The 23723-nt window shown below is 44.9% G+C and overlaps 1 protein-coding gene across 1 annotated transcript in view; it reads right to left on the bottom strand.

Moving 5' to 3' along the window:
• Positions 1 to 23723, bottom strand: part of sema5a (sema domain, seven thrombospondin repeats (type 1 and type 1-like), transmembrane domain (TM) and short cytoplasmic domain, (semaphorin) 5A) — a 127124-nt gene that overhangs the window by 34255 nt on the left and 69146 nt on the right. The window contains exons 8-15 of the mRNA XM_053412535.1: positions 23115 to 23400; positions 21675 to 21810; positions 17370 to 17574; positions 13444 to 13651; positions 11599 to 11716; positions 8814 to 8995; positions 7495 to 7638; positions 3491 to 3638 (exon numbers count right to left, since the gene is read on the bottom strand). Coding sequence (XP_053268510.1) covers positions 3491 to 3638; positions 7495 to 7638; positions 8814 to 8995; positions 11599 to 11716; positions 13444 to 13651; positions 17370 to 17574; positions 21675 to 21810; positions 23115 to 23400 — 1427 coding nt within the window. The remainder of the gene's footprint in view (positions 1 to 3490; positions 3639 to 7494; positions 7639 to 8813; positions 8996 to 11598; positions 11717 to 13443; positions 13652 to 17369; positions 17575 to 21674; positions 21811 to 23114; positions 23401 to 23723) is intronic.

Genomic DNA, 23723 nt, shown 5'->3' with positions numbered 1-23723 from the left:
CACCTGGAGAGTCGGTTCCTTCTAATCATGTATGTTGCAACTTTTTTTTTTTTCAGGGCAGCAGAGTTGCTTAGTAAGTAGCGACGCTTGTGTTTAAATTAAGGTGTCCTTGACCTGAATCTCTACTGACTTCACTTCAGCTACTTTGTCTCTGACTCTGCATTGTGCTTCACGTAGGGAGGGGGGGGGGGGCAGTCAGGCATGAGGAGCCTCCTGCCACTGGGCCCTAAAAATACAAACCTACATGTTGACCTGTCTTGGCTGACATGCATCAAGGTGACCAACAATTAAAAAACAAAGTAGATTCAGAATTTCACATTTTCCAAGAGAAACTGAGAAACTGTGTTTCCCGGTTTGAATGGCCCACAAGCAGCTTTCACAGGATTGCATTATATCAGCGTCATGCAGGAAAGTTTGGCAGTGAACAGGCGACTAGCTAAGCAGCTACAACGTCATTCAGAAGGAGAATTAGTGACGGAGCCTTGTGGCTGGTGTGGAGCTGCAGGAAAGAACCACTGCATAACATATTACTGATCTGAAACAAGATACGTAAAAAAAACAATTTCCATTATTTCTCTCTGTCCGATGGTGAAAACAACTGACAAAACAAATTGCCCAACTCGAAATGTTTCCCTCCGCAGAGGAGGTTATGTTTTCATCTGTTTGTTTGTCTGTTATTTGGCAGGATTGAGCAAAACCTACTGATTGGATTACCACAAAACTTAGTGGAAGGATACGGTTTGGATCAGGGAAGAGCGCATTACATTTAGGTGTGGATCCGGATCAGGGGGTGGATCCAGGATTTGTATTCACTTCTTAAACATGGCGATTACATGACGTTGTTCCAACACTTTGGTTGGTTTCTGATATATTTAGGGGACTGATCTCTATAAGTGTGTGAAGTTTGGCGCAGCTCAGAGACCATATGGTTGATTGCAGCTTGACTGATTTAATGGGACTGTTGGGCCTTGGCAGTTGTTTGCGCTTTACCATTATAGTTTTGCATTGGATCGTGGCAGAGTTTGATTTTAGGGAGGAACTATCTTGATGTTACTGGAACTGCTTAATGTGCATGTAAAACAGTTCCAGTGATGATATTCTAAAGAGGTTAGATTGACATGTTTTGAAAATTGAAATTAGGGTTCAAAATCACAACAAAGGTAAAGCTACATTATTTGTTAAATGACTTTTTTTGTCACTTTCTTAGCACATTGTGGACGCTGACTATCTACATTGTATCGAAGGTCAGTGTCACCAGCTTCATTCCACCTCTACTCTTTTTCAAATTTCCAAAAGTTAGTATTTCTGGTGAATTACCAACCGGTCTGTCATTCCCGTAAAAACAACCAAGCAGATGTTAGCTCATCGCTGTCGACGTATGTCTGGAAAAATGCCTGGATCTGACCACAGGTGGCCGCAGCAATATCAATCTTACAGGTAAACATGAACGCACAGGCGCCAACACCTACACGGTGCTCGTCTCATCAGGTCTCAGTGGGGGGTGTCTCAACTAAAAAAGTAGCTGATGACAAAAACCTTAGTGTGTGTGTGTGTGTGTGTATACGTGTGTGGTCTCCTTCTGTTTAATTAAACATGGATCTGTCCGGGGGAAGTGGAAACAGACAGATGGCGCATAAAAAACAAACTCTATCACACTTTTTACTTTTTTCATAGGGGATGAAATTGAGAGAACATATTCCCATCACCCTTGATCTTTAAGTGTGAAAGACGAATACATTTTGTCGCTATTTTTCCATCGGATGTTATTTGGAGTTTTAAAGTTCCCCGAGCCGAACTCTTAAGCTGCAGCGCTTTAGTGGCTTTAAGTGCATTGAGGCAGTTGTTATACATTAACAGCTGTGCGATTAAGCACCTTATCAGAGCTGTAAATGAAAGGCAGCAAATGTTTACTCTATCTGAGTAAATGTGCAGCTATAATACGAGCCGAGCTGTCGGAGTAGGGACAGAGAAGGTGTCTGTAGAAACCTGCATGTAATTACCGCGCTTGTGCCTGAGATGGCCCCAATTAAGTCCGTGTCACAAATGTGGACGACAAGAAGCAGCAGAGTAAACAAAACAAAGTTAAAGTCCACGACTAATGGTGAAGAGAGGAGTGTAAAAGAGATTAAGTGGGTGAAAGTGACAGCGACAGTGGCGCTCACGTGACCTTTCCCGCTGACCCGTCTCAGCTCTCACTAGTGTGTCCGCCTCCGTGTCTGTAATCATGTCCCTTCCCCCGACACGATAAGGACCATCTCTAACATCGCCCGCTCACTCAGCCACAGATCGTCTCCGAGCTGAGGATGAATAAAAAAAAAAAATACCACCGAAGACAGAAAGACAGGGACGAGCTGTCTCTCTTTGAGGAAGCGACGGGATTCCCTCGCCCTCGCCGTCAGTTTCCTTTTTGTGAACCGAGCTCCATCGGGAAATGCTGCAGCATTCCCAGGATGCTTCGGTGAGGATAATGGTGGCCATGCAATGACAGGAGTAAGACAGCTGTCATCTGGCGGGGATGTGCGTGTGTGTGTGAGAGAGAGAGTATGTGGGGAGGTACAAATAGCATCAGAGAGTAGGGTGTGACTAAATGGCTTCTAAACGGAAGGTCAATCTTTTCATTTGGGCGTTCTGCAGCCGCTAATGTGTCATGGACAGTTATCAGACACTATGATGTATTTGCTCTTGAGCCTGAAAGGCCTCGTGTGGGTTGTTTTATACAGCTGCTTGTGTATTATTTAGCTTTACAACGGGCCATTACAAAATATGTAGTTTGGGCTTTTTAGCTCAATATTATTGGGTTGCTGAATCCTTTTTTCAGATTTTGTTTCAATAGCAAAATCCAAACATCACTTTAAATCAAATCATAGGGGGTTGTTTAACGTTCAGCTGGGCTTTGTCAATACTGACACTCAGATTATATGTCTGAATGGTGAAGAAAAAACCTAAACAATCACAGGAACACACATTTCAAGGGTCCACATGCATTCACAAGCCCCTGACCCATATTCTTTAATCCTTTTCCAAGAGGGACACAAGAAGCTGCAGCTATCATGTACATTCCCTTTTATTTTTGTACCAGGCCCAGTGGATGAGGAAGTGTGAGAATGTGTGTGTGCGTGTGTGTGTGTGTGAACCAGATACAACACGAGCATCACATCATTCTGTCAACAAGGCGAACGCTTGTATTTCAACACTTCCTTGCATCATCCGCGCTTTGGAGAAAGCTTTGTGGCAGAAAATAAGCCCATTCATACGGGGGGTGATTACTGTATGTGTGTATGGTATTAAATAGGTCTCGGTAATAAATCTGATGGCTGCTGCCATCGTATAAATATAGCCCGGGGATTTAGTCATGTTAGATGTTCCAGTTTCATCACGACTGACTGTTCCTTGCATCGAATGACTTCCCTAACAATTGAATGGATCGAGAGAAGGACAAAGACAGAAAGATGGAGCATGTGAGAGCTGCTGTTCGGAGCTCGAAACATACCTGACCACACCCGGGGCAGTCGTTGCCGTTCTCGCAGGTTCTGCGTCGTGATTGGACGCCTCCGCCACACGGCACGTTGCAACGGTCCCACGCCGACCAGGCCGACCAGTAGACATGAGGCGGACAGGGCAGGTGTTCGTTGCAGTACCTGGGAGGGAAGAGGAACAAGCACGAGGGATGAGCTGGTGACTTCATTTGATCGGATCGTCTCATTGGGATCAGGGGAACAAAGACCTGGGAACCAGAAAAATGTATCTTATCTTAAACCAGCAGATAAGATAATAGCTGGTTCACTGGTTTCATGTAAGAAAACGAGCTACATGTGTAGTTACACCCACTGAACTGAAACATGGGCAAATGATTTATATCCCTCTGTACGCCAGGCTTTCAGAAACATGCCAGGGGCCGCCCACTCAACCAGGTGAGGGCCAGTGAGTGTGGTGCGGAGGATTGAGTCCTGCCGTGTGTGGTCGCTGGTTCGGTTACAGCCTGGCTCTTTGCTGCATGCCTTCCCCCCTCCCTCTCCCTCTCCGTCTTTCACACTTTTAAACGTTGTCATTAAAGGCAAAATAATAAAGAATCGTCTAAGTTTCCTTGCTCAATATCAGAGATAAACTCTCTTGAATTTGAATGACTTCTAAGTTTCTTCACTGATCTACAGTTCAACAGCACGTCTGAGCGTACTGGGGATCTGTCTCCATCATTTAGTCAGGATCTTCTCAGGAGACATCACGCCCACTCACCAAAGATACACGATGCAAGAACAAACATTCAGGGCGCTGAGTGGGAATGAAAGAGACACGGTTGTATCCCTGTATAGAGCCTTCGCACCATCAAATAACTCTGTATTTAAACTTCATCTGACTGCAAATCACATGTCATGTGAAGGGCACCGACAATGTCACCACACCGCCAGCCCTCGCCACCGAAACCAAAATAGCTACGAGGAGTCTGCGCCGCAAGACAAGGACGTCTGGGAAAAAACGTGTAAACTTCCCTTTAAACTAACTTTTACAAAACCCAGCGCATGTCTCTGATGTGCAGGGAACACAGAAAACATCTGATGGAATCACGCCACCGGAGACAGGTCTGTGGCGTAATGGTCAATGTTGCATAAAAAGAACATCTAATAAAAGTCCACCTCAAACCGTAATGAACATACATATGCACTTTGCACAATTTATTGACACAGCCTATTAAAAAAGCCGCACAGATGCATGCATCATCTCTAATTGCATCGTTTTACAAGACAGGATTATAGCGATGTCTAAAATACTTAATTACTTAGTCCTCATTATAACATAACGATAGACGATTGCCAGCCTTATTAGAGCCATATAATTTATTTTATAACTTTTACACACGCTATTAAATTGCTTTAACAGCTATTTTGTTGTGTTTTGGCAAATGACTTTTGAGGAAAACCGAGTCTCCTCGCGCTGAAACAGCTTTAATGTTAAAACCCTTCCTCAGGAGGCTCAGGCTGGATGTTTCCATTATGCTTTTTTTCCCCAAATACTCTGCTATTGTTCGTGGTAAATCAAAAGCTTCATTCTGTATACCCTGGTAGGAAAGGTCCTTGGAGGAGTGCGCTCTTTTCCCACTTTTACTAATCCGTGCGCTTGCAGTGGGATGAGACCGTGGGGAGGAGAAGTGGGGAAGAGTGTGCATTACAATCGGGTCTGAGAGAAAGAGACGCACACACACACAAAATACCACTGCTGCAACACAGTAGAGAATAAAAAACTGCTGCGATCAATATGAAGCAGATTAGAGCTTCGGAATCCTCGTCGTACACAGTGTAATCATTCCAGACAAGTCGGACGGCTTTGCTCCATCTTATCTTATCCCCTCTTCTCTCCTCACGAGAAAAAAACACACAGAGCCGATTGGATGGAGGAAACGCTGCTAATTACTCACGATAGGCTGAGTAAGCAGTGTGGACCGTGTCAGAGTGCTGGGAGGAAAAACCAACAGAAGGTTTCTAAATGCAGGGCATCAAGCAGCCAGATTTAAGCCTGCAGCACTGCTGTGCACGGCCGGTCTCAGAACATTGGCTTCGTCTTTTAAAAGGGCCGGCTGCCTGCTGCAAACAATCAGGGGCAGAGCTCGTGGGAAGGCTGCTGGCTGAAAGGGAAGAGGACGAGAGGTGAGAGTCTTGTGGTCTTTTCAATTTTTGCGAAGACGTGTGATCACAAGAGCTCACACCATACGCACGCGTGTTGAAACAGAAGGGCCGGTGCATTCATCTGAAGAGGTGACTTGAGGCAGTGGAGAGTCAGACTCACTGCAGACACCACTGAGAGGATCAATGTGTCCGTATGATAAAAGCCTGTTGTGGTATTAAATAATTATTCAGGGTGCAAAAGCTGAGACATAATTTGAACCACAAAACAAAAAACAACTTTCATTTCAAGTGTTTCTTTTGCTCTTTCTTTTTGGTTTTTGGCTTTAAATGGAAATAAAGCAAACTCCCTGAAAGAACCCAGACCTCCTTCCTCTCATGCCATTTGGATTCAAGTTTGCAGAGGAGATTTATTTTTCACACATGGGCAAATATAAACAACAGATGTAGTGGAATTCTTTGGCCACGGCTACGCGGGCCAAACATCCAGTGAGAGGTTTGCCCTACTTTCCTCATAGGGATACACATTTCTGTGACATCTGGATACGCTCATATGAAACTCACACTCCCCAGAAAAAAAGTAGCATCTTCATCTTACCTGTCACCCCCTGAGGCAGATGCAAACTGACTCGGCATAATTCATCTGTTAACACACTCTGTCTCTATGTCTGCTCATTTGTTGGACTCACACACACACACACACACACACAAAGATCCTCACAGCTGGTCCCTGCACAGGCCTAAGGTGTTTTAAATAGCTGAACAGAGCGAGCGCGGAGAGCCGGAAAGAGGGAAGATGGAAACAAAGGAGATTCAAACTCGGGGAGGAGCGGAAGAGACGGGCTGTGAATACCTGCCCCTGGTCTCCCACGGCACCAGCCAGTGGTTTGTCTGGTGAGTAACTGGGCTGTGTCGGTCACTCCATTTATACTTTCCCTGCTCGTGAAGCAGACCCTTTTTCAAGGAGCGCTGCACCGGGAGCATTAGTGAGTAAAAGGAAAGGGGACGATGGGAGGTTAGAGGAGGGAGAGAGGAAATGAAAAAGTGCAGAGCAAGGAGGGGGGGGGGGGGGTGATGTAATATATGGTTCATCCTTGAAGGCCGTATTCAATTACTTGTCCATTGCAATGCTGTTTCTGTTGCTGTGGTGATGATTGGTAACCTCTCTCCCTCCTCTCTCCCCCCCTGCACTATCAGCACTGTATCATGTTTTGCACTTTAGCGCTGGTTAATGGGAGTTGGATGAAAAACATGGGCTCTATCACAGACACTGTAGGGGACAAAGAGGACCAGTCTGAACCAGTGAGGCTGAAATAATGTGATGTAACCAGTGTCGTCAAACACGTCCCCCCCCCCCCCCCCACGAGAGAAACTTTCAGACCACAATACAGGATACAACTTTGAGCCGGCTAAACTCGAGACCTTTTCTACCTGGGCTGCTTTGTGTATCTCTTTGTGCGTCGTCACACACTTTGTCCTTGAGGGGAACAAAATATGTTTTTCCGGCCTAGAAGGTTGCTAAGGAACACAATAAACATCTTTTAAAAAGGCTATTATTCTACGGCCAAAGCCCCCAAAGCTTCAAAACGTAGACTCGGCCTGTGTGTGAAAGCCAGATAATTACCCCAGCACAGGCCTATCCCGCTCGCTCCTAATTGGCTGTCACAAAGTTAGACAGAGTATGAGGAAAAACAAGAAAAGAAAAAGTCACAGGCAAAGTCGTCCCTCCTAATTTGTAGGTTGCCCGTTATGGAGCCAAACAGCTTCTGTCTGGCGTCTCTCTCACGCGGACAGAAATCTGAAAACATGCAGAGTTTGCTTTAATCAGCACACGTGTTTGAATGTAGAAGCGTGTGGGGGGGGCGCGTGTGATGCGTACCTCTCCTCGCGGTTCTGGCCCACGCACACTCGCCCTCCGTGGCGAGGGGTCGGGTTGCTGCAGGAGCGCTGGCGGACCTGGAAGCCGATGCCGCAGCTGGTGCTGCAGGGAGACCAGAGAGTCCAGGGAGTCCACGCGCCATTTCTATGGAGACGCAACATCAGAGTGAGTCACTGTAGCTGTTAATGGTGAGGTGGCCAGATCATCACAGCATCACGATAAGAGGATCATCGCTGCATGTTAAATCTTTATTGTTTGGGAATAAAGGCGGGGACTTGATTGGACACAATTGGACTGTGACGCACCTTAATGTCTCCGGTGCTTAATGGTCAATGGAAGGAAGTTTATTAATGTAGACTGAAGTTAATATACTGAGAATTGTATCTGTAAAACAAGTATTTATAAAAATCGACTGCAGTTCTCGTCCAAAATGTCGCATTTTTTTATACTAAATTCATACTAAATATCTGTTACAGAAACATACTGAGTGTGAAGAGGTTTCAAGCTTCCTTATACCAACACAGTGACGTTTTTTAAAGAACTGTTCATCCAGGAACTTCACAGTCATGTTCCTTGGGTCCTTAGCAACACTGCAGCTAAGTTTGAAGTCAATTGGATGAGTGGTTGTCAAGAAAATTGAAATACAGATACACGGACAGGCAGAAATAGATTCCTCTCTTTGTAGTTAGATGAATACTGGTTTAATGCTGCAGTATATATGAGCAGGTATAAAGTCTATATGAGGTGGACACTGTCATAACCAATGTCCTATGAGTTGAGTCCATGTGATTCTCATTACAGCTAGTGTTTAAAACAGGGAATTTATTAATTAGACAGCGAATAGAAAAGGAATCAAAGGCTAATTTGACAGAATGTTAATAATTAAAAGAATACGTTATATCATATTTCTGTGTTACAGCCTCTCATATGTGAGTATGTGCTGCTTTTAAATTTTGACAGTGAGCACGGGTAAAACATGAATTGATTATTAAAAAAAAGGATAATATAACAATGAGAATCATATTATCAGTTGCTCTCCCTTTACTTAACAAAACTGTTTCTTTCATGAGAGAAAACATTCAGATGCTCTGTTAAATAAGCAGATTGAAGCTCTCAGCTGACGTACTACAGAGTTAATTTTAACTCTGTAGTACGTCAGCTGAGAGCCGACAATAGGATTTCTGATGAATAGTTGTGAGGACGCAGAGAATGAGTCTTTAAATGTGTCTGTCTGTCTTTATCCACATGTGGAGATGTTCAGAGAACATTGATAAAGGCAGGCGGATGATTTGCAGATGTGTTTCACTGAGACATTTTACCTGGAGCAATTTGCAACCTCCACACTGATCCCGAGGCAGTGCTGGCCCCCGCACTGAGGGGCCGGGTGGTCACAGGCTCGCGTCCGACACAGACAGGCCCCCGCGCTCCCCCCGTCAGTGTGGCTGCACATGGACCAGCCGGACCAGGCTCCGAAGCCTCCATCGATCGTCACATTACGGACCTGTTGGGAACAAAAACAGGAGCAGAAAAATAAAACATTGGAGGGTAATAGCTTTTCTCTGAAACCGGTTGCTGCATTAGACCTGATGCTCTCGGTGATGTGTTGCTCTGGGAAACACAGCCGATGGCTCCGGAGGATAAAAACAGAAATCAATTTCCCCTCAAACAGATGCAAAAAATAACTGCACTGCGCCGTTTATAGCCCATTCAACACGGGGCGGTTACAGGAGCACAAATGTGCCTTAAACACGGGGAAGATGTATGGAAACTGTCTGAGGTTATGATGCGATTCCAGCAAAGCAAAAAACGAGTGATTCAGAAAGGCAAACGAAAGGTGAATGGACAAATTCTCACAAGGTAAAAATATGAGGAAATAAAACGTGGCCACATAAATAAATATTTGAGGCGAAACATAATGATATAAAAAGGGGAGGTGAATTACGAGTGATGTCCCGGCCGATACGAGCTAAATACTAATTAGGGGGAGGGTGCAGATATAAGGAGGCATGTCGCCGCGATATTTCAGGGTGATTTAAAAAATGCAAAATGGGACACTTTCACACGAGGAGAAGAGACAGCCTCATCATCAGCTGCTCTGGCAGAGGCAGGAGCAACATGTCGCCCGTGCTCTCGCTGGTAATTGAACTCTGCTGCTGTGAGCCTAAACGACCAAGCTCGGCTAAGACAGAGAACATTTGCATCGCAGAGAGTAAACAGCCCTGAAAGGGACGTCACATTTCTGTCAACAATCATTTGTAGCAGGGGCTGTAAATGATACGGTACATGCATCCGATCTTATTTGAATTATGTGTTTTCTTTGTAAATAAACATATCTTTTTAGGGGATGAGAAAATGCCCAATTTCTTTAATTAAAAAGGATAGAAAGGAGAAGACACCAGAAACGGGATTACAGATCATTTCTGAAGGATGATGTTTTCTGTGGATATAAATAATTTCTCTTTTTTCCCGGCCAAAATTACAATACCTGTCTCCTTTCTATTCTGTATCATGTTTTTTGGAGTGGATGCTGATTAAAAAGTACTTTTAAGGAAGTTTTGCCCGTCACTTTGACATCCAGCCGGTTTGGCTTTGTGCAAACTGTTGACGGACTCATCACAAACCAAACTTTAACCGTTTTTTAAAAGCGACAAAAATCTTCCTGTCCGGGTTTCATGACTTGAATTTAATTGCGGCGAGCAGACCACATTCATCGGCTTCAGCCATTCCTCTATGTCAGCGTACAACGTTATTACTGCCGGAGCTAATTCATGCTCACTCTGAATGGATGGACCTGGTTTAAAAAAGGTTACGTGAATTAATAAGGATTCCATCAGAGGTATGGGCACCTGCAGCCGCCTGCAAATACAAATCAACGGAAGGATTAGTGGCTGCACGGCTGCTGCAGGAATAATGTTTATCATCTTTGATCAGTTGCTGCATTTAAAGTAATAATCTGGCATTTTATCGAGATGCGTTTTTTTTTTAAAAGAAGATTGACATCTCATGTTTGTGATTAATTTGATGTTAGAGCGAGGAGATATAAAGAAAGTATTAAAAAAAAAAAGGACAAGTTGTACTAATATGAATTTCCTGGCGAGGAGCAGCAACTCCCTGTTCACTACTAGGCACACAACTTGTTCATTAGTGAGCTTTGGAGGGGCTGATAGGTTGAAATGTGCTCTATCGTTTCTGCTCCATATTTTCTTTACAAACACAAGGACCATAAATGTTATCGTTTAAATGTGGCAATGGAATGGATTAAATGAGAGTATGGCTACAACTACGCTGTCCCTTTTTCAAAAAGCTCCTTCAAATGCGTCTGAAAAATGAGTAATTTTATCCCTGACCAACAAAAGCTCAAATGGATGAATCCTTCTCAGGGCCGACCTTACCCAGCACCTGAAGGAGTGTGTGTGTGTAGGGGGGGGGCTTTGAATTTGAACACAGCTGAAGCCGAGAGCTGAAAGCTAGAATGTGCCTGTTTATGCACATGTGCGTCCACGATTGTCTGTGTCCATATGCCTGTGTGGTCGCAGTAGATTTCCGCCCTGCCCGACAGACGCCACTGGGTGCTCGGTGACTTCGGTGCCAAACATTCCTCTGAACACGAAGCCAAAACGAACGGGTACAGAGGCACACAGCCCCCTCTCTGCTGTGACCGGCTTGAAAATGATGTGCGAAAACACCGAGAAGAAGCCGAGCCAGGCTGAAACCGTGAGGCCTCGCCACCACCTTGCACCGCTCCCCAATTTGGTCCACATTAAGATACACGGTGGAGCTGTTTGGCTCGTGAACAAGTACTCAGAGGTGAGCGGATGAGGTGGAACTCTTGATCACTCTCTGGGGTCAAGTGGCTCAGTCCCAATGTACTTTTTCTCCGACACAGAGGATATGTTTCCACGGCTGCTTTGAGGAGCTGCTGCTTTTAAGGTGTGGGAGCAGATGAGAGGATTACATCTATATGTCAAGTGAGCACGGATTTTTTTTTTATACCAACTTCAAAGTCTGAAAGTACGGATAAAAGAAGAAGCAAGAGCAGCAAAAAGGAAAGTGAACTACAATAAAGAGGGTGAGAGTTAGGGAGCAGCACGTGGTGACACTCACGGGACATTTGGTGATGCTCTGCTCCCATTGGCTCATCCGGACGCTTTCCTCCAGGGTGGTGCATTTCTTCAGCAACAGATCCCAGCCACAGTACGGGTCCCTGGCCCCCACACATGCTCTGGAGAGAGAGAGGGAGAGAAAGAAAGAAAGAGAGAGTCGTCATTCGGTTTTAATGGACTTAAGGGAATATTAACCTGTCATGCATGAATAGAGACGGGGGAAAGACATGAAATCTGCCATCAGACTGCGGAAGGAGATATGAAAGGTAAAAAGACGAAGTGGGACAAAGGGAGAGACAAGACGGGAGAGGAGAAAAGACGTCAGAGTAGAAAGAGGAGAAGCAACTCAAGCGAGAGGGAAGAAAAGATAAAAAAAAACAGAACAGAAAGGCATGAGAAGAGAAATGTTAATTTTGTTTACTTTTGAATGTGGAGCACTGGGATGTTCTAGCATCAGCATTGTAAATGTAAAATTGTGTCTAAACACAATGTGCCGACTGATTTTTCAGGTAATCCTCTGCCCACGACCAGGATTACAATTGTTCATTTGCAAACACACACACACACACACACACACACACACACACACACACACACACACACACACACACACACACACACACACACACACACACACACACACACACACACACACACACAAACACACACAAACACACACAAACACACACGTTCCTTTCTGACTCAATTACCCTATCAGCCCTACAAATAGCAGTGATAGCTTTATCGGTCTTCGTCGTATCTGCACTTTATTGAGTGCAATAAAAAGCCTGATGTTCCTTTTTTTTTTCTTCACGCAAATGCAAATCTGCAGCGACAGCCCACTGACATATCTCTGAGCCACAGGCGTCAATGCAGCCTGACATGCCCCCTTCATGGCGAACCCTCGTGCACGTCTGCACACAGAGGGGGGGGGGCTGACGTAGTGTCTGGGTGGCGAGCAGAGAGCGGAGACTTATGGTGTGCATCTGCGCGGGGGGAGGTATATCGGGGGTGACGACGGTGGTGTTCAATGACAGGGAAGAAGAAACAAGCCATTACCTGTCTTTCAGAGGGCCAGAAGGGCCTCGCAGATTGAACAGCGCCCATCAGTGAGCGGCACAGACAGCCTTCTAATATTTCAAACAAGTACACCTCAAAGAAATGTCAGTGATGAACCCAGTAACTCTCTTTGTAGCTGCCGGTCCCTTCGCGTGCTTTTATTTCTTTTTATCTGTTGTTGCTGTCGTTTTTTTTGCAGAAGAAGAAGAAGAGAATGTCACAGAGGTGATTAATTGCCGTAATGGCCTCAGTGTAAAACCATAGAGTCACAGCAGTAATATGAAGCCTCAACTCTTCTGTGTATTCCAATAACGGTTCAATGTGTGCTGAACAAGGAATGCAAGGTGTGAGCCCGTGTCCCTGCGAGTGATGATGGATGGGATCCCAATTTTGTGGTGAGTCTTCACAGCTCGGCCTGCGTCTTGGGTTTTCTTTGGCAATATTTATGCCTTGACGGAGCGTCTTCCTCACAGACGGAAACTCAATATATCTGATAAAAACACGCACGGCTGCAGCAGAGCTGTGCGTGAGACGGAAAAATGCTCATTTTCCGAGACGACTGGGGGAAGACAGTGAGAGGGACGGACATGGGGCGGCTGTGGACTCCTCCAGCGGCTCAGACCAAAGCTGATTTACAGGGTTTTAAATCTCAGCAAAGGCCCCTGACCAACAACACAGGCCTGGCCCTCCCAGATAAAGAGCATCTTATGAGAGAGGGGGCTTTAAAATTGGCTTTTTTTTGCAATTTCCATTGAGATTAATGGTGCCTGCGTGTGAATGCACTCACTCCCTGCTCTTGTGGTAGCTGCATCTCTTCAGCGGGATCTTGATGACCTGGTCCCTCACCCCCACGTAGAGCTCGCTGCGGCTGTGGAGGATCAGCAGGCTTCGGATGGGCTGCCTCTTCCTGGGCGGGAACAGCTCGATCTCCTCCAGCAGGCAGCTCCCCGTGGACTGATTGAGAGGGGACAGCACTTTCCTGATAGTACCGTAATCTGGAAGAGAAGAAAAGGATTTGGTCACAAAGAAGAAGGAGGGTGTTTATCTGCACGAGGGAAGGTGATGCGGCGAAGGAGGGGGAGGGTTAGAATCGTTGGGTTTTAAGAGGAGAAAAACAACAACAACAAAAACATCTTGGATAAGCAAAACTGAACAAAAGCTGGCACGAACTCAGCCTGAACCACCCAACAAACTCTACATAACTAAGTCAAAAAGACTGTCGGGGGCCGGCGTGCCAAGCCTGGTTACGCCATCAACATACAGCGCTGTCAATGTAACCAACAGAGGTGCATTCGGCAACTGAATACATGATGTCTGCCCCCACTTTTCTTTAAGGAGATATTCTGAAGAAAGAAACCATTTAGTATTTCTGAAAGAGAAGCGTGTGTAAATCTACGTCACTGTGAATGTGTCCTGACCTTTATTTTATGTGAGGTCGGCCCCTGTGAGATAAAGTTGGTGGCAGATCTTCTTTTGGGGGAGAGCTAAAACAATCATCATCTATTAAACATGAAATCCCCTGCGTGCAGAAACAAGTCATTCGGTGCACGGAGATGCCAAAGGAGAGAAGGGTGAATTTGCTAATAGGTGGGAGGATGTGAAAGTTAAGCAGTGCCCCGAGCGGGTGTTGGGCAGTAACATATGACTCACATGTTGTGTGTGTGTAGCGGTTTGCTAATGTTATTCACTGCAAAGAAGCCTTAAGGTATCTGCCCTGCAGCAGCCTGCAGCCTCACTGTGAGGACGGCACATCTGGAGAGCTGTGTGCTAACTGCTGATGTGCAGTAAACACAGCCAAGGCATCGGATGCTTGTTAACTTAAACCATATAGTGAGTTATTTCTTTTACAATGACGCATTAATACAATATTACGTTACAGAGACAAAATGAGGAATAATAAATGTAATATAATATCTGATCCTTTTTCATAACTGCATGGAGCCAGGGGGCCCACATTCTCAATGATGTGTGATATGGACTGAAATAGAATGTGATGGAAAACCTTTCTGCCAATAATAACATACTGGTTTATTTACATTGCTCTGAGAAATGAATATACGCTAATCCCACCACACTATTCCACTTGCTTCAAGATGCCACTGCAGCACTTTTGATATTGTTATTATTATGCACCACTGATTTAAGATACTATGTATTTATATGAAATTGTAATAACGACTTGAACAAGTACTATTCTTTTGATTCACTATTTCTATGTTTTTACATCTTACTTTTACTTGTCAGTAAAGCACCCACTAGTCTAATCGTTCTTTTTCATATACGTGTTAAAATAAAATGTAACATGTCAATGTGGCCACTTCCGTTAATTCAAGACACCTTTGTATTTCGTGTTCTGTGAAGTAATTACTAAAGTAACAACCTTTTTCAGTGAACAATATTAAATAGTGTTAAAATGATATTTTTAGCAGATGAAAATCTACCTGATGCAACTCAGGTGCAACTCTTGCTCAAGATTGAGGTCATGTAATAAAGTTTTATTCACGTTAAGGAGCGAACAGCAATGAATAACCGTGATACATTACGAGTGACCAATACAAACAGTGGAAGAAAATAAACAGCAAACTGGTTAACAGTGTGTCTATCCTTTGTCAGACATGACTAGTCGAGTAAAACCACAGGCAAAGGGGATATGACGCAATTAAAAGGCAACCAAAAGGAAACTCTCTTTCCTTTAGAATCAAAATCAAATTGGGGATTTCTCTGCGTTTGTTGTCTAGGTACAAAACAAACAATAACACAGGTCTCATCGGTTTTTTGACATTTAAATGAAGATTTGTTACATATTATATCTCGAGCTGAGTTCTGTTCATGCTGACTGAAGGATTAAAGAGTGGCTTCAGGGTTGAAAATGCTAACGAGTGCCGAATAACGATTTAGATGAAATCCTGACTTCTTTGGCCCCTAACTTAGATCTATCGGGCTCTCTGCAGTGGCCCCAATCAGCAGAGTGCGTTTGAGCATTAATAATGGCACATGATTAGGTACAGTGTGTACGCCACCCGATGGCCCTGGCAGCGTTTCAGATGTTTTCATTAGTGTCTGGTTTGTGTCTGGGGAACCTGCAGTGTGGGCAGCTCCGGCCCTGACGCTACATTGATCACGGCCCCATGCAAACAATGAGAGGGGAGTTTTTGAGGGAGATGCCAAGCACGGAGGCAGTGAACTGGAACAGGTTGTGTGTCTGTGTGTGTGTGAGTGTGTGTGTCTGTACTGCCAGCGATACATCCTAAAATAACACTACTACAGGAAGATCATGTTGACATTTCCCACCGGGCCTATGCTACATTATCACAGCGAAATGGGTCATTGTGTTCAAATTCTGTCGTGTACGTCCGTCTGTTATCCATACACTGTGTTGTGTCATAACACAGAACAGACACCGGAGTGAATCTGCCATCGTGTTGATTCAGTTTTCAGCTCTTTGCCAAGTCTAGCATCACCCACTTTCTCACCAGGACGATTAAACAGTGTGCTGATAAGCAGGCTGTCTCATGCAGCTCATGCAGTACGAGGGTTAAACTGGAGCCGTGTGTGTTTGTGTGTGTATTATTAATTACCCGCCTGTTTGCTTTTGACACGTCTCATGCTTACTTTGCGCTCTTTGTGCAGGAGAGCAAAGGAGTTACATGGTTTTTTACGTGCGTGTTTGTTCTGTCAGTGCATATGGAGAACACATGGAGGTGAAAAGTGATTCAACTTGTGTCAGCAGACCGAGCTTTGATGTCTCTTCAGAACCGAAGATCTATTGGCTACTTTATTCTTGTTGCAGGCCTAATTTTCTCCTGCAAACATGAACCTCAAAGGCCTAAAGCAACTGACATTTTAAGTATTTATCTAAAAAGATCAATGTTCATTAGTGTAGAAGCAACAATTATTGCATATATTATGTGCGTCTTGGTGATAATTCCAGAAATCTCTGTCTGCCTGTCTGTCTGTGAGTGAAACACATGCCCCGAGAACCGTTATCAGCTCAACACTTGGATTGAGTATTATTAAGGTCACAGGAAAGTGCAGTGTCAAATTTGGTGCGTTTTGAAGATGTGACACGCACTATTAATAAACTCTGAAGGGAAAAGGTGGCAAGCCGTCTGGAGCTCTGGGAACGAACAAAGGTGACACTGTCGATCTTGACAACTGATTCTCCAGTTTGGTTTTCTGCTTTGCCGAACTCTGAATAAACAGGGGAACAGCTCTCAGGTCAGCAGCGGTGGTGCAGCTTTTGGGTTCTGTGGACTGAGAGCAGCAGTTGGTCTTTACTGGCTGCGGGTCACTACTTCAAAAAGAAATCTGCAACCAGTTTTACCACAGGCCAAACAGAACGGGGTTTAGAGTGGGCACTAGAAAGCAGCCTCATGTTTTAAACCACTAAACTGACACATGCATGTATGCAACCCCTATCTAAACCATACAGACAAACATAAAAGACTAAACAAAACCACACGTGAAATAACCAAAACTCCTAAATTTGATAGTAAAGTGTGTGTTTATATAGGAACCTACTGCTCATATTAAAAAGCCCACTGAGAACATGTGCTTTCAGGGATTTTAAGAGAACATAGACGCTACACATGGATGAAAACAAACCAATTTCGCAAAACATTTAGCCAAGCAAGGGATACAAATCTAGGAGCAAACACACAAACGCAGGACACATGTGGAGACACACACACACACGATGCTACCAGTACCTACCAGTCGCCAGGTAGATGATGTGAAACAGCATGTCTTTCCCCTGCACCACATCCACGGCCACATGAGAGAAGCGCACATTATCCTCCATGAAGTAGGGCACGGGAACCACGGGTTGGACCACCTCGTGCATCAGCAAGAACTTCTGGGCGTCCTGCAGGTTTCTTTCGGTCAGGTTCACGTAGGTGCCCGAGTCGATGGTGCCGCACTGTGGGACAGGAAAAGCTTTGAGTGAGGACATCGCTGAGAGCCGATGATGATGATGATGCAAGCCACGTTAATAAGCCGGCAAAGTCACGGCCAGAAATCCAGATATTCGACAGGAAACGTGAGGGATTGAATGATTAAATGAACGAGGCTTTAAAGTCAATTGCTTCCTCATTGCAATGGTTTGCTGTCCTCACAACCTTAAGGCCTTGTAGTCAATACACTGCGGCTGATGGAAGCCGAGTAAATTAATGTTTAACTGAGCAAGGAGTTATCCATTTTATTAGATTCCTCCTCATATGCATATATATTGCTGGCGAGGTTTATTGGTAGCCCAGTAATAATGTGTTTTTTTAGAAATATGCGTTTTAAGAATGGTTTCCTCTTTACAGCTTCATAACTGATACTCGAATTTCATAAATACAAATTTCGCATATACGAGTCCCAGAGGGTTGATAAAAAAAATTCCGGGCCTCAAGTATCAAAATGACTCACATCTGAGATATCAAGAGCCTGGAAAACATTGCAGTTCCAAACAGAGTGGTATCTCACATTAATACAGTGAATTGAAATAGATTTTAATTTTCACGCATTTGTTTTGGTTATTGTTGACTCCACATTCACTCTCTATGTCCCAGTGGAGTTATGCTGCAAATATCTGGTATGGAAGATATTTCCAAAGGTTCATTCCCGAGAAAGAGTTCAATAAAGGGAACTGCTTGTATTTGATAGATAATTGTGTATTACGTAATACACTGTGATCAGAGGCACTTCTAAACGTCACTTTGCAATGACAATACCCAAAGTTTTCACGTTGTTATTTTCACATGGTGTGACGGTGACAACGTTCTTCTTGGGGGTGTAAATGAAGTGTGTTCTCCACCAAACGGAGCAGGGCGAGGTGACGCTCAGAGCCGAGCTGAGGCAGAGCTGGAGCAGTAAACCTAACCATGGATGTCCTCTCCGGTAAAAGAGGTCCCAGGATGGGGATCAGGATTGTGGATTGAGAACAAATTCACGCCGCGCTCCACCATTACACGAACCCAAACGACTGTGCTGTTCGTTTGGAACACAGAAACTCAGCCGGGCTGCGGGAAGTTGCTCCGGGCGAATCACACACGGCCTCGTCGAAGCAAGAATGAGAACGGGGCCTTGGGTGGCGATTGGTTCCCGCTGACCAGCTCCAGCAGCGGCAGCACCGAGACTTCACACAGATCAATCCCCGGCCTTCTCCTGGAAACGACAGATGAGGAACGCGGAGGGCTTCCCCCTGAATGGGGAACGGCTCAGCGACCCCGCTGCATCAGGAGATGGGGAAATTAAAGCCCCGAAGGACGAGGGGAATGCGACACTGTTGTGTGTGTGTTTGTGTTTCCTGCGAATATGCCTCCTGCTTATGGCGAAAATGTATTCCACTCGTCTGGTGTGGGCCACATAATGACATGTGTCTCAGGTGTCCTTTTGTGGTTTGTCCTTGCATTGCGTGCGTGTGTGTGTTTGTATTAAATCCTAAAGTGTCCGTGTGATCGTGTTCCTGCCACAGTGAGACAAAGCATAGGCGCTGACCATTGAGGGTCTGCACAGGGAGATGGATGCTGATGGTTTCCGCGGTGGAGTCAAGGTGAGGGGCATCATTTGGCTGACGGCCCGTACAACACCCAGCTGTCCGGCTCATCATCAGCGCGCGGCCGCTCTGCCAGAATGATGAGGGCCACGGAGATGTATGGCGGGTGTACGACATGTATCTGCAGAATGGGCTTTTGTTTAAAATGAGATCCTGAAATATATGAAGTTCCCATCATCCCAAACATGATTCCAATATTTTGCTGGCTCTCAATCTAAACAAATCCTTCAGATGTAAAGCCAAGAAATCTGACGTCTCACACAACTTTCGATCAGCATTTGGCTCCGAGTTCAACTTTACATAGTTTCCTATATATGGAGCTCAGTAATGAAGGCTTTTTCTTTTTTTTTTTACAGTAAATAATTACAGATGGACAGAAAACCTATACAACCCAGAGACGTTATTAGCTCCTAATGCACAACGAACATGACTCATTGCCCGAATAAACCAAGCCGGATCAATGATGTGTGGTTCAAATAAATAGGGGGATTTTCTCTGCGGACAGACGGGGAATTAAACTCTCAATCAATGACCGCTGTGTGTAGTGATGAGTTCACAGTCATAATTATCCCTATTTGGCAGCAGTCTATAACCCTGTCTTATGTGTGTGTGTGTGTGTGTTTGTGCATATAAGATGTGTAAGCGGTCAGTGGCTTTCTCAAGGTATATATCCCTGCAGGTGAATGTGTGTAGTTGTGTGCGCACGGACGGATGAGAACAGACAGGTCATAAATCCCGAGCTCGTAAATCTAATCCCCCAACATTGACAAATGCTTGATTAAGATGTCACTGAAACCTAGATAAAGTGCGCATCAGTCTGGCGCTGAGGAGAAGCTATTGTACCGGGGCTTAAATGGAGAGATGGGGATAGAGGGGAAGAACTGATCCTTGTTTATCCTGGAGGAACACAGCCTCATGAAAGCCTATGGTACATGGAAACCCTTCTATTATGTACCTGAAGTGTGCTGAACTGGATAAATCTGTGGTCAGCGTTGACCAGATAGTGAAAATTGGTTTTCTTGAAGCCAAGTAAAATTTGTAAGGCTAGCGGCTGACATGCAGAGATATGTGCATGCGTGAAGGCAGGCAGACGCTTCATGTGTCACAGATTTGTGGGTGTGTGCATGTGCAGTTTTGTTGTAAACTGTCACAGCTAGCACTTTTCCTGCATGAGCGTGTCATTATAGATAACGTGTGTGTGTGTGTGTGTCTCGACTTCTCGATAGCAGGCGCCTTGCCTCCGCCCGGTTGGACGGAACCATGATGGAAGGGCCGTGATGGGAAACACGTGTGGAAGTGAGACGTGTGTCATCCGCTGGCAGCCGGGCGTCAGAGGGAATTCAATCCTTCATGGAGAGCCGCGTGGATTAGCTCCCTCAATCTCTGCTAAGCCTGTTACAACTGAGAGCCACTTCTGCCGCTAATAAAACATTCCCCCCCCCCGTGTCATCGGGATCGAACGGCGCCTCATATCGGGATGAAGTGCCCCGGCGTTGCTTGGGGATTGCCCCCCCCCTCCCCCGCCACTTGTTTCAGCACTGAGTACAAACATAAAGTGGCATTTGTGCAAAACAACAACAGTTTATTAGGACGGAGTACAGTGAAAAAAAGACGAAGGCAACTTAAAGGAGCGACCGCGCGATTGTTAAAGTCACCGAATTTAATAACGAGCGGCCGTGATGTGTGTTCACGAGCAGGGAGAGGGCTGATTCAAAGAGAGAGAGAGGGAATTAGCGAGAGTGACGCCCTCATCGGGATGAACACGTACATTCCATCCGCATACATTTCCTCAGGCGTGCAGCCAGCTGTGCACATATAAATAGTATAAATTTCCTCGCCATTAGCTGTGGATTTAAATTCACGCAGGGAGTTTACAAACCGTCTCAATAAACATGCAGTCTTAGCCGTTCAAGCAACATGGCTCTAGAGATGGAAATGTCCGGTTGTTTCGTCGGCTGTTATCTGCACCAAATTGCACACATGCCTGATTGTTTTCAGCAAGATCCATCAATTCATTTCTGAGAAATAGGCTAGAATGTAAAAAAACATCCATGTATTTCATGTAAATAACGTGAAAAAACATAAATGGATCTGATTCTGCACCAAAATGTAATGGATTATTTCCCTGATGAATTCTGCATCGTTCCACCAAGTGACGGTAATCGGTAAGTTCTTTCTTTCCTCTGTTTTTTGCGTAATCTTTCTCGAAAACAAACAAACCAAGAAACAAAAAGACAGTGGTGAAAAGAAAACCTCTTTAACCGTGGTTCCAAATGTATCATAGAACCTGGCACTCATCCTCTAGCGCCAAACAATTCAAGTTTTTATCCTATTTATATCCTGTTAAATATCCTAACATCAATTAAATATTGATGGATGGGAGTCACACTAGGTTCTGAAACTCAAGTCATCACTTTGTGGATGGAGACTCTTTGTCTTCTCCCACCAACACAAACCCACCTGTACTGCTCTGTTACCTGAAAGTCCGGGTTGGGGTTGGGGTAGGGCAGCCAGGCCGACCGCGAGTTCTCCTGGTACTTGAAGGGCCCGTTGAAAGCCTGTGTGACGGCACTGAGGTTGAAGGCACACACCGCAGAGGCAGCAATGCTGTTCCTGAATGTCGGGGGAAAAAGAGGGAAGAGGAACCCATCGGATGAGAAGATAGAGGGGGGGAATGGTGGGGGAGAGAGGGAGAAGCAGAGGGAGCCTTGTGAGTAAAGACATTTTGAAAAGGCGCAGCAGAGCAGCAGCAGCAGGAAACTGTGGAGATTGTGTTGCTATTTGTAAAGCTGACCTCACAATGTTTACTACGTTCACCCAAAAATACAAATCAAACCCCGAAGAGACGGAGGCAGACGTTAGTGTAAGTGATTGTCATTATTGGACTGTAAATCAGGCGAGAGGACACAATTAAACCGTGCAGCTTGTCTGATTAACTGTTCAGATCTCAGGCCCTGAAATACAGCTTTGACTTTTTAAGCTGTCAGTTTCAACAAGTACCATCTCTCCCCACTGAAGAGAAAGTAAAGAATGAGAGTATTAACTCTCAACTCATACTGTGAGACTTGGGCGATGTGAATTATAATCCATTGCGGCTGTTCATTAAACTCTGTGCCTGCAGGGGGAAATGTTTCCAATACCCTTCAAAAGACTCCTTTTTCAGCGCTTGCGAAGGCATTGACCATAAAGAATAGATTACTCAGCTTTTAGTAAATGTGCGTGTGTGTGTGTGTGAGTGAGTGTGTGTGTGTGTGTGTGTGAGTGAGTGTGTTGTGAGTATGAGAAAGCTAAAAAACAACAACACGAGACAAAAAGAGGAAAAGGCTGATCTGTTTGTGAAATAGAAAACAATAGTTTACATCACTTCTCTTCCAGGCTCTGTTTGCATGATACAGTGTAATAATAACCTTTTTTTATTAGATTTAAAATTTCAGATGGCGGCCACATTATGCAACCATGTTTGTAGATGGTTTGGGAGTTTAGGAGAGGGTTTTATATTTGAAAATTCACTTATTATTCACTTGGCCTTGAACAACATTTTCATATGTCTTTCAGTTTATGTTCAGTATTTATGGTACAATAAAGTCACGTGCCAGGTTCATGCCCTATAATGCCAACATTTCGCTGACTAAACTGAAGGTTTAGTAAGGTTGAAACAAGAAGAAATTAGAGTTCATCTACTTGTCTGAAATGTATGACAGATTGTTTGGACAACTATTACGAATTTTTTCTACATTTTGTGAGGTTCCTAAGTTAAATAAACTTCCATGTGCAAGAACAAAAGGCGAAACCAGAGACGGGGGTCTTGACTTAGCTAACAGTACACTGTGGATTTAAAATCTGATGGAACAACGTCCCATTTTGTTAGAATGGAGAAAGTAAATTATTTATATATATCTATATCTCATGTTACTCACACGTTGGTGGTAAAAATGCCGTAGAGCAGCTCCAGCTCTGGCAGGTAGAAGGTTCCCTGCAGCTCGTTGTAGTTGAAGGGGATCTCTCCGGGTCGGGAGCAGTTCAGCCTCGCCTTCATGAAGGTCGTCCACGTGTCCTCCAGGAGGAAGCGTCCGCCGATGTCGTTCTTACAGACTCGGCCAGCGCGGGAAAACACCGTGCGGCCGCAGTCGTGCTCCACCGCGTTTTCCCGGAAGAAGAAGTAGGTGAAGTTGCCGATGTCGTAGGAGGAGACGAAGTTGGGTTCTGTCGAGGTAGCAGAAATAAGATGAGTGGGAGGACGACGGAGAAAAAAAACTGTAATAAAAACTGAGGACAGCCGAGAGGAAGATGGAGTATATGGAGAGAGAAGGAGGGGAATACCACAAGAAAAATATTTAAGGTGGCGGCGGTGAGAGGGAAGGGGAGAGTGAGCGGGGATATGCCATGACTGATTGACTCGGTGTGTGTGAGCGTGCGGCCCCCCCACACAACAGCAGGTGAAGAGGATTAATAGCTACGGACCTTGTTATTAATGGCGTTGTGTTGTAATAAGAAAACTAATTTTTCACTCCCCCCCCACACCTAAA

The sequence above is a fragment of the Pleuronectes platessa genome, chromosome 20 (genome assembly GCF_947347685.1).
Source record: "Pleuronectes platessa chromosome 20, fPlePla1.1, whole genome shotgun sequence".
NCBI lineage: Eukaryota > Metazoa > Chordata > Actinopteri > Pleuronectiformes > Pleuronectidae > Pleuronectes > Pleuronectes platessa.
Note: the sequence above shows the minus strand (reverse complement) of the source record. Positions and strands in the feature narration are given on the sequence as shown.